The sequence below is a fragment of the Triticum dicoccoides genome, unplaced genomic scaffold, assembly GCF_002162155.2.
Source record: "Triticum dicoccoides isolate Atlit2015 ecotype Zavitan unplaced genomic scaffold, WEW_v2.0 scaffold156360, whole genome shotgun sequence".
In the NCBI taxonomy this organism is placed as follows: domain Eukaryota; kingdom Viridiplantae; phylum Streptophyta; class Magnoliopsida; order Poales; family Poaceae; genus Triticum; species Triticum dicoccoides.
Window position 1 is genome coordinate 1 of NW_021211694.1, and position 10,582 is coordinate 10,582.

At 44.8% G+C, this 10,582-nt stretch overlaps 1 protein-coding gene across 1 annotated transcript; it reads left to right on the top strand.

Moving 5' to 3' along the window:
- Window positions 1-1,426: 1,426 nt before the first annotated feature.
- LOC119344162 (putative E3 ubiquitin-protein ligase SINA-like 6) lies at window positions 1,427-2,999 on the top strand. The gene is made up of 3 exons (XM_037614733.1): window positions 1,427-1,608; window positions 1,994-2,015; window positions 2,142-2,999. The coding sequence occupies exons 1-3, from the start codon at window positions 1,427-1,429 to the stop codon at window positions 2,997-2,999; spliced, it is 1,062 nt and encodes a 353-aa protein (XP_037470630.1).
- Window positions 3,000-10,582: the final 7,583 nt, after the last annotated feature.

Genomic DNA, 10,582 nt, shown 5'->3' on the forward strand with positions numbered 1-10,582 from the left:
AGCCCAACTAGAGTTGTCGCAGGCTTGTTTTTTTGACTGACACTATATTTAGGTCAGTCGATTTCCTACGAGGCCGAAGCCCATTAACTATGTGATCCAACCCCGTCTCCCACCTTTTGTTTTCTTTTGTTTTTATCTGTTTTTTGCTTTTGTTTTGTTATTCTTTTTAGTTGGTTTTAGTTTTTCTTTTGTGGGTATGTTTTGGTTGCTGAGTGAGTGTAAATGTATACACACAAATACTATACAATATGTGCAAAAAGTATGTTATTATATGCTATTGTTTGCATACTACAAAAAGGTGCAATTATAGAGCGAAGTTGTGTGCAAGTTTTTAAACTTGTTTCTTTGTCTTTCTTCTTTAAAAGGTGATACTATTGGTACTAATTAATTGTTCCTTATTTGAATTTTTAATAATTATTTTGTTTCCTTTCTTCTTCAAGGGTAAAAGCAACGTGAGTTGTTCATTCCGTCTTATGAATTGTTTTTGTAAAAAAATCACTATTATATGTTTGTACTTGCATACTATAGAAAAGCACATTTTTTGTGACTGTTATGTGCAAATATTTTCGTTGTTTCTTTTATTTTTAATCTCTTTTTCTTTCTTGGAAAACCTCATCATGTTGATTTTTTTAGTTTTTATTTTATTTTCTTTCTTTCAAAGGGTAATGCCAATTTCACTACTTACAAAAGAACATTATTATAAATTTTATGAAGTTTTATTTCAATTTCTTTTTTCTAAAAGAGTAACAACAAAGCCGGCAATTCATTATTTTTTGAAAATTTTGGTATTTAAAAAAATATTTTTGTCCTTTCTTCTTTAATGATAATACTAACGAAAAAATGCAATTACTGTAAGAAAACTTCCTTTTTGTGAAAACTCAGCTACTACTATTGTATTCTTATTCTTTCATATTATAACAATGTGCAATTTCTGTGTAAAATCTGGGAACACATGCATGCACCTTCCCCCAAGAAGATGTGGATGCCGATACACGTTCTCATGTTAGAAAAACAAGTCTCATGCATTGGTGCATGCATGCATGCATTCCCTATCTGACTGCCGTCTGTCCAGCTCTCCATCCATCAATTAATTCGTAGACACGCCTCACGAGCCAGTGGGAAAGCACACCGGAAATCGAAACGCGCCGTCGGAGTTTGCATGCCACCGGAGGAGTAATGTGGACTGTTGGACTACTGTGCGGACGACGGTTTGCCCGCACGAACTGAGGACGACGGATGATTGACGGTGCATCCAGTTTTTGCTCTGCGTACGTACGGTCAGATGTGCTGCATCGTCCAAAGATCGTCCAATATTGTCGTGTGTATAGCAGCGCTGGTTCTTCACTCGGCCTGGCCTCCATATAATCTCAAGCATCTTTTATGCGTGCGATCTTTGACCCTGAAGCAAGTTAAGTCAGAGGAGAAAATGGGTCATGGCAGCAGCGGCGACGGTGGCGGCGGAGGAGATGGAGCTCTGGCCGTGGTGCCCGTGGAAGCCAAGCCGCAGCCGCAGATGCAGCGACAGACCGCCCTCGACGTGCCGCCCTTCCTCATCTTCGAAAAGTGTAGGGCGCCGGAGCTCTTGGAGTGCCATGCCTGCCACCCAAGGTTTTGGTTACCGGTCGAAATTTCGAGATTTCCCATGGTTACCGCGTATTTCCGTGTCCCTCGGTAAATCCACGTACCAAGCAAAAAATACCAGTTTTTTGAATTTTTTGAATTTAAACACTCAATTTGTAGTAAAACGTAGGATCTAATTAATGTCATGAGAGTTGATTCTGGCGTGTTGGTAGCAACCTAATTCCTGTTTTGAGAGGTATGTGGTTTAAATGTTTGTTCATTAACTTATTTGAATTCAAAATTCAACTATAAAATTTGTTCGAAATAATCTCGGTATTTATTGGTATTTCTCGGTAACCGTGGTAACCGCGTTTATCAGTCCCCCTCGGTAAAAATGCCTCATTCGGTAACCAAAACCTTGCTGCCACCTCCCCCTCAAACCGCCTATCTTCTCTGTACTGTATATTACTTCTTGAATCTTCGAGTAGGTTGTTTGCATATTGATTATAGTCATGGTGATTATTGCTCCTTGCCATGGAAACGACTACTGGTCTTGATCCTTATATTATAATAATTCGCAGTGCGACGACGGGCATCTGATGTGCTCGTCCTGCCGCGGCGCGCACGGCGAGGACTGCGGCCGCGTCGCCGCCCCCTGCCGCCTGGCAGACGCCTACGCCGGCGCCGTCAAGCTGCCGTGCGACTACGTCAAGTCCGGCTGCGAGGCGGGGCTCGTCGTCTACCACGACTCCGTGGACCACCGCCGCGCGTGCCAGCACGCGCCCTGCTGCTGCCCTGAGCGCGACGGGCCCTGGGGCGGCGGTGGCTGCGACTTTACCGGCTCCCGGGAAATGCTCCTCGAGCACATCTCCACGAACCACTCCCGCCAGGTCATCCTCATGCGCCACGGCCAGACGGGGAGGCTCAGCCTGCCACTGGCACGGCGCTGGCAGGTCCTCGTCGACCAGGACGACATGGCCAACCGGCATCGGAGCGTGTTCCTCGTGATCTTGGCCGAGCGCGACAAGGACGCCGCGGTGTCGCTGGTGTGCGTCAGGGCGGACGGCGACGCACCGGGCGCGCCGCAGTTCTCGTACAAGCTCGCTGTGGAGCACACCGGCAGTGGCGCGAGGGTGACGTTCGAGTTGCCGGTCATGAAAAGCAGCTCCCTGCCCGCTGGCACGCCATGGCCGGACGAGTTTACCTCCCTGTCGGTGCCGAAAGCGTATCTGTCTGACGACATTGTCCCCCTCAACATCCACATTGACAAACACGTCGCTCCTCCTCCCCCTCCTACTGCCGCCCCTACTAGTCCTCCTCTTCCTCCTCCTCCTCCTCCTCCTCTTCCTCCTGCTGCCTCGGCTACCACGGCCGTCAAGTCCGCGCCTATTGATCAAGGCAGCAAGAAACGAAAATCTACCAATCCGAAGAAACTCTAGTCAAACCACATGCATGACCGACTAGTATGCCATGGCAGCTAGCTATATTTGCCACATGTGAAATAGATCGTTTTTATATATAAGTTCGGTTTTTATAATCACAAATAAGGCTACTTCATGTGCTCCCTTTGCTATTGCGTGGTGCACATCCTGGCGTTACTGGTTCTCTTATGAACTTGATGGGACATATGCATGAAATCAATATTTTGGTGGGCCACTAAAATTATGGCACTTGATGAATAATATATCAGTACAAAAATGCAGGCTTGTAAAATGCCACAACAATACACATGCACTCTCGGTCTCTCACTTGCCACTATCCATCTCCTAGATCAATCTTAGAAATAGTTTCTTTTTTCTAAGGCTGGTCACAATGGGCAAGAACATAAGCTAGTAACTTACACACTTTCCTAGACTATGTTACTACCTCCATAGTGGGTAGGAACATCTATGTAGTGTCATGCAACGATGTATTTATTAGGTTATAGACTCATTGTTTCTTGAAGTGTGTGATGTTTCGATAACTTAGCTAGTTATCACAAGCACCTCTCTCTTCATTAAATATGTGCCACATAAGTAAAGTTGTATTGGAGTGTGTGATGTTACTCCTAAATTCCTCCCCATTGTGACCAGCCTAAAGCCTACTAGTTTTCACAGACTGAAATATCATACATTATCACGGTTTTAGATATACCGTTCACCCAAACTAACCCTAATGTTTTAGATTACTACGGTTTTGAAAATACTCTGCTAAACTAAGCCTAATTAATTTTTCCATGCCACTCGCTCGGGATGCATTCATTTATTTCAACAGATCTACTACTCCCTCTCTCTTAGTTTACACAGCGTGCGCGTACCCCTACATCGTCAATTTGACCAACTTAATACAAGTCATATATTACAAAAAATATACCAATATAAACTTCAGATGTTTTATTTTCAAAAGATATAATTTTTATGTTACATAGTTTATATTAGGGTGATCAAATTGGCAAACCTAGGTATACGCGTAGGACTTGTAAACTGAGACGGAGGTAGTAATTCAATAAGTCAAATCTCAATCAAGTTATGTGATAATGTGAACTCTTATTTCGCCGGTTAGAAGCCATTTTGATCGTTCTAACATACAAAACAACACATATGCATGCTATAGGCTGAAAATAACAGTTGTTTGACATAAATAGCAAATTGAGGAGGTTGTCGGCAAAGATGACATAGGCCTCTCTCAAGCTCGGGAATAGAGAGTTAAAGATTTCTGCTCTTGGTCAGTTATAAATGGGGAGAGAAGTGAGGCCACTTGATCTAAAAGTTTATCAAGCCACTTTCCGCCAAACGACATAACACGGATTAGTTAGACGGACATCCAGACTCCCGTAAGCCTATACGCTCAGGCTGGTTGTAATGGAGAGTATCATATATTAGTATCATGCATATGATATTAGTGTATGTTATTACCTCCCTAATGCATAGTTGTTGGGAACGTAGCAGAATTTTAAAATTATCTACGCATCACCAAGATCAATCTATGGAGTTATCTAGCAACGAGGGAGAGGGGAGTGCATCTACATACCCTTGTAGATCGCGAGCGAAAGCGTTCAAGAGAATGGGGTTGATGGAGTCGTACTCGTCGTAATCCAAATCACCGATGACCTAGCGCCGAACGGACGACACCTCCGCGTTCAACACACGTATGGTTGGGAAGACGTCTCCTCCAACTCACGTATTCTTGAGTTGCGTCACTTTCCTTTTCAAGAGGTAATATTTTATCAAGTTCTACTTTCCTCCCACTTACTTCTTTCGAGAGAAACTCTTTCTCTAGAAAGGATCCATTCTTGGCAACAAAGATCTTGCCTTCGGATCTGAGGTAGAAGGTATACCCAATAGTTTCTTTAGGGTATCCTATGAAGACACATTTTTCTGATTTGGGTTCGAGCTTTTCAGGTTGAAGTTTCTTGACATAAGCATCGCATCCCCAAACTTTAGAAACGACAGCTTAGGTTTCTTCCCAAACCATAATTCATACGGTGTCGTCTCAACGGATTTCGACGGAGCCCTATTTAAAGTGAATGCGGCAGTCTCTAAAGCATAGCCCCAAAATGACAGCGGTAGATCGGTAAGAGACATCATAGATCGCACCATATCCAATAGAGTGCGATTACGATGTTCGGACACACCATTACGCTGAGGTGTTCCAGGCGGCGTGAGTTGTGAAACTATTCCACATTTCCCTAAGTGCGTGCCAAATTCGTGACTCAAGTATTCTCCCCCACGATCTGATCGCAAGAACTTGATTTTTCTGTCACGTTGATTCTCAACCTCACTCTGAAATTCCTTGAACTTTTCAACGGTCTCAGACTTGTGTTTCATTAAGTAGACATCCCCATATCTACTCAAGTCATCAGTGAGGGTGAGAACATAATGATAGCCACCGCGAGCCTCAACACTCATTGGACCGCACACATCAGTATTTGGGAACGTAGTGTATGTTATTAGTGTATGTTAGTGTATGTTATTACCTCCCTAATGCATAGTTGTTGGGAACGTAGCAGAATTTTAAAATTTTCTACGCATCACCAAGATCAATCTATGGAGTCATCTAGCAACGAGGGAAAGGCGAGTGCATCTACATACCCTTATAGATCGCGAGCGGAAGCGTTCAAGAGAACGGGGTTGATGGAGTCGTACTCGTCGTGATCCAAATCACCGATGACCTAGCGCCGAACGGACGGCACCTCCGCGTTCAACACACGTACGGTTGGTAAGACGTCTCCTCCAACTTGATCCAGCAAGGGAAAAGGAGAGGTTGATGGAGATCCAGCAGCACGACGGCGTGGTGGTGGAAGCAACAGTGATCTCGGCAGGGCTTCGCTAAGCTCAGAGAGAGGGAGGAGTGTCACGGGAGGGAGAGGGAGGCGCCAGGGGCTAGGGTGCGGCTGCCCTCCCTCCCCCCCCCACTATATATAGGACCCTTAGGGGGGCGCCGGCCCTAGGAGATGCAATCTCCAAGGAGGGGGGCGGCCAAGGAGGGTGGAGTGCCCCCCAAGCCAAGTGGGGCGCCCCCACCCCTAGGGTTTCCAACCCTAGGCGCAGGGGGAGGCCCAAGGGGGGGCGCACCAGCCCACTAGGGGCTGATTCCCCTCCCACTTTAGCCCATGGGGCCCTCCGGAATAGGTGGCCCCACCCGGTGGACCCCCGGGACCCTTCGGGTGGTCCCGGTACAATACCGATTACCCCCGAAACTTTCTCGATGGCCGAAACTTGACTTCCTATATATAAATCTTCACCTCCGAACCATTCCGGAACTCTTCGTGATGTTCAGAATCTCATCCGGGACTCCGAACAACTTTCGGGTTACCGTATACTAATATCTCAACAACCCTAGCGTCACCGAACCTTAAGTGTGTAGACCCTACGAGTCCGGGAGACACACAGACATGACCGAGACGACTCTCCGGTCAATAACCAACAGCAGGATCTGGATACCCATGTTGGCTCCCACATGCTCCTCGATGATCTCATCAGATGAACCACGATGTCGAGGATTCAATTAATCCCGTATACAATTCCCTTTGTCAATCGGTACGTTACTTGCCCGAAACTCGATCGTCGGTATCCCAATACCTCGTTCAATCTCGTTGCCGGCAAGTCACTTTACTCATACTGTAATGCATGATCCCGTGATCAACCACTTGGTCACATTGAGCTCGTTATGATGATGCATTACCGAGTGGGCCCAGAGATACCTCTCCGTCATACGGAGTGGCAAATCCCAGTCTCGATTCGTGCCAACCCAACAGACACTTTCGGAGATACCCGTAGTGTACCTTTATAGTCACCCAGTTATGTTGTGACGTTTGGCACACCCAAAGCACTCCTACGGTATCCGGAAGTTGCACAATCTCATGGTCTAAGGAAATGATACTGGACATTCGAAAAAGCTATAGAAAACGAACTACACGATCTTTGAGCTATGCTTAGGATTGGGTCTTGTCCATCACATCATTCTCCTAATGATGTGATCCCGTTATCAATGACATCCAATGTCCATAGTCAGGAAACCATGACTATCTTTTGATCAACGAGCTAGTCAACTAGAGGCTCACTAGGGACGTGTTGTGGTCTATGTATTGACACATGTATTATGATTTCCGGATAACACAATTATAGCATGAACAATAGACAATTATCATGAACAATGAAATATAATAATAACCATTTTATTACTGCCTCTAGGGCATATTTCCAATAGTCTCCCACTTGCACTAGAGTCAATAGTCTAGTTACATTGTGATGAATCGAACAACCATAGAGTTCTGGTATTTATCATGTTTTGCTCTAGGGAGAGGTTTAGTCAACGGATCTGCCACATTCAGGTCCGTATGTACTTTACAAATATCTATGTCTCCATTATGAACACTTTCACGAATGGAGTTGAAGCAACGCTTGATATGCCTGGTCTTCCTGTGAAATCTGGGCTCCTTGGCAAGGGCAATTGCTACAGTGTTGTCACAGAAGAGAGTCATCGGGCCCGACGCATTGGGTATGACTCCTAGGTCGGTAATGAACTCCTTCACCCAGATTGCTTCTTGTGCTGCCTCCGAGGCTGCCAATTACTCCGCTTCACATGTAGATCCCGCCACAATGCTTTGCTTGCAACTGCACCAGCTTACTGCCCCACCATTCAAAATATACACGTATCCAGTTTGTGACTTAGAGTCATCCAGATTTGTGTCGAAGCTAGCATCGACATAACCCTTTACGACGAGCTCTTCGTCACCTCCATAAACGATAAACATATCCTTAGTCCTCTTCAGGTACTTCAGGATATTCTTGATCGTTGTCCAGTGTTCCATGCCGGAATCACTTTGGTACCTTCCTACCAAACTTACGGCAAGGTTTACATCAGGTCTGGTACACAACATAGCATACATGATATACCCTATGGCCGAGGCATAGGGAACGACACTCATCTTTTCTCTATCTTCTGTCGTGGTCGGGCATTGAGCCGTGCTCAATCTCGTACCTTGCAATACAGGCAAGAACCCCTTCTTTGACTGATTCATATTGAACTTCTTCAATATCTTGTCAAGGTACGTACTTTGTGAAAGACCAATGAGGCGTCTCGATCTATCTCTATAGATCTTGATGCCTAATATGTAAGCAGCTTCTCCAAGATCCTTCATTGAAAAACACTTGTTCAAATAGGTCTTTATGCTTTCCAAGAATTCTATATCATTTCCCATCAACAATATGTCATCCACATACAATATGAGAAATGCTACAGAGCTCCCACTCACTTTCTTGTAAATGCAGGCTTCTCCATAAGTCTTTGTAAACCCAAACGCTTTGATCATCTGATCAAAACGAATGTTCCAACTCCGAGATGCTTGCACCAGCCCATAGATCGAGCGTTGGAGCTTGCACACCTTGTCAGCATTCTTAGGATCGACAAAACCTTCCGGCTGCATCATATACAATTCTTCCTTAAATAAACCATTAGGAATACCATTTTGACGTCCATTTGCCATATCTCATAATCATAGAATGTGGCAATTGCTAACATGATTCGGACGGACTTCAGCTTCGCTACGGGTGAGAAAGTCTCATCGTAGTCAACCCCTTGAACTTGTCGATAACCCTTAGCAACAAGTCGAGCTTTATAGATGGTCACATTACCATCCGCGTCTGTCTTTTTCTTAAAGATCCATTTATTTTCTATGGCTCGCCGATCATCGGGCAAGTCAGTCAAAGTCCATACTTCGTTTTCATACATGGATCCTATCTCGAATTTCATGGCTTCCAGCCATTTATCGGAATCTGGGCCCGCCATCGCTTCTTCATAGTTCGAAGGTTCACCATTGTCTAACAACATGGTTTCCAGCACAGGGTTGTCGTACCACTCTGGTGCGGAACGTGTCCTTATGGACCTACAAAGTTCAGTAGCAACTCGATCTGAAGTTTCATGATCATCATCATTAACTTCCTCTCTAGTCGGTGCAGGCACCTCAGGAACATTTTCTTAAGCTGCGCCACTCTCCGGTTCAAGAGGCAATACTTCATCAAGTTCTACTTTCCTCCCACTTACTTATTTCGAGAGAAACTCTTTCTCTAGAAAAGATCCATTCTTGGCAACAAAGATCTTGCCTTCGGATCTGAGGTAGAAGGTATACCCAATAGTTTCTTTAGGATATCCTATGAAGAAGCATTTATCTGATTTGGGTTCGAGCTTTTCTGGTTGAAGTTGAGAATTAAATTAACCCTTAGTCTCAGATACACCTCACATGAGCCACTATTTTGTGTTTTGGCAATGAACCACTATCTTGGAAGTCTAATACCATAATCAATGAGACACATATATCAGCGATAGTAAAGAAAAAACACAATATAGAAAAAGACATATTGTAGCAGGGCAGATCAGGATACGATGTGAGAGAATAATTGGTTTGTTCTTCCTTTTGATGTCAACACAGTATTCCCTCACTAACATGTTTACCTTTCTTTGCTCCATGCCCACCAAGCCCAACTGGCATATGTCCGCTTGCACAAAGCAACGGATTAGAGATAATGAATGACAATCAAGAAATCTGGAATAAAGGTATACCATACTACAATGTCGGGTGAAATCAGAAAACATCAGTAACCTTATTTACATTATGTAAGTACTACTAACTTTGATTTTACCCAGGGTTGTCCACAATATGAATATATACTAACCTTCAGGAAAAACATATCAGTACATTGCATGCAAGGATAGAAGATTTGTGCAGCAGTCAGGTCCTCACTGTCAGCACGGCCCATAATCATACAACACCTGTGTGTGCAGTAAGGAAAAATGAGAGCTAATCTATCTTTGACAGAGTTGAAGTTTTCGGCGCTTTCGACCAGGACCCAAGAACAAGAAAGAACGGATCAAGACCAAGGCCTACCCACAGACCAACAACCGCAGCAACACATCCGACGGTTCCGGCCAGGACCCAGACTCACGGGATTCCCTATAGTTCACACAAGCCAATCATGATTTTAGATGTAAAATTCATGTGAAAATCCGACCAAGCGAGGTCATTTCAAAAACCAATCAAGATTGTGAGGCAACGTGCCGGCCAGGACCTCCTCTTCGTCCATTCAGCACCACATAGCGCCATGAAAATGCAAGGAAAGGACGAGGGGGCTCACCTTGGCTTGATTTCCGTCTGGTGTTCCTCCTATCGATGGCGACAATGCGCTCTAGCGCTCCTCCTGGAAGCATCTTAGCAAGCAGCAGCCTCCACTCGTCCCGATGATGGCAACACAGCGAGCCCGACGCGGCCTCCTCCATGATCTGCCTGAATCAAGCAACTGACCCGAAACAGGATTAAGAAACCCCGTACAAAAATGAGATTGGAAATACATTATCGTAGGGAATTGTTGGTGGAAGAGGGGCAGAAAGCCCGGCACGGGAAGCAAACAATCAAGGCTGAGAAATAAGTGTCATGTCTAATTGCTCTTTATTTCTGTTGTAAACTAAAACATAAACCACCACAAACAACTATATATTGTGCATACATTAATCAGGGGCACACTAAAACAACAAAGCATCTAGTGGG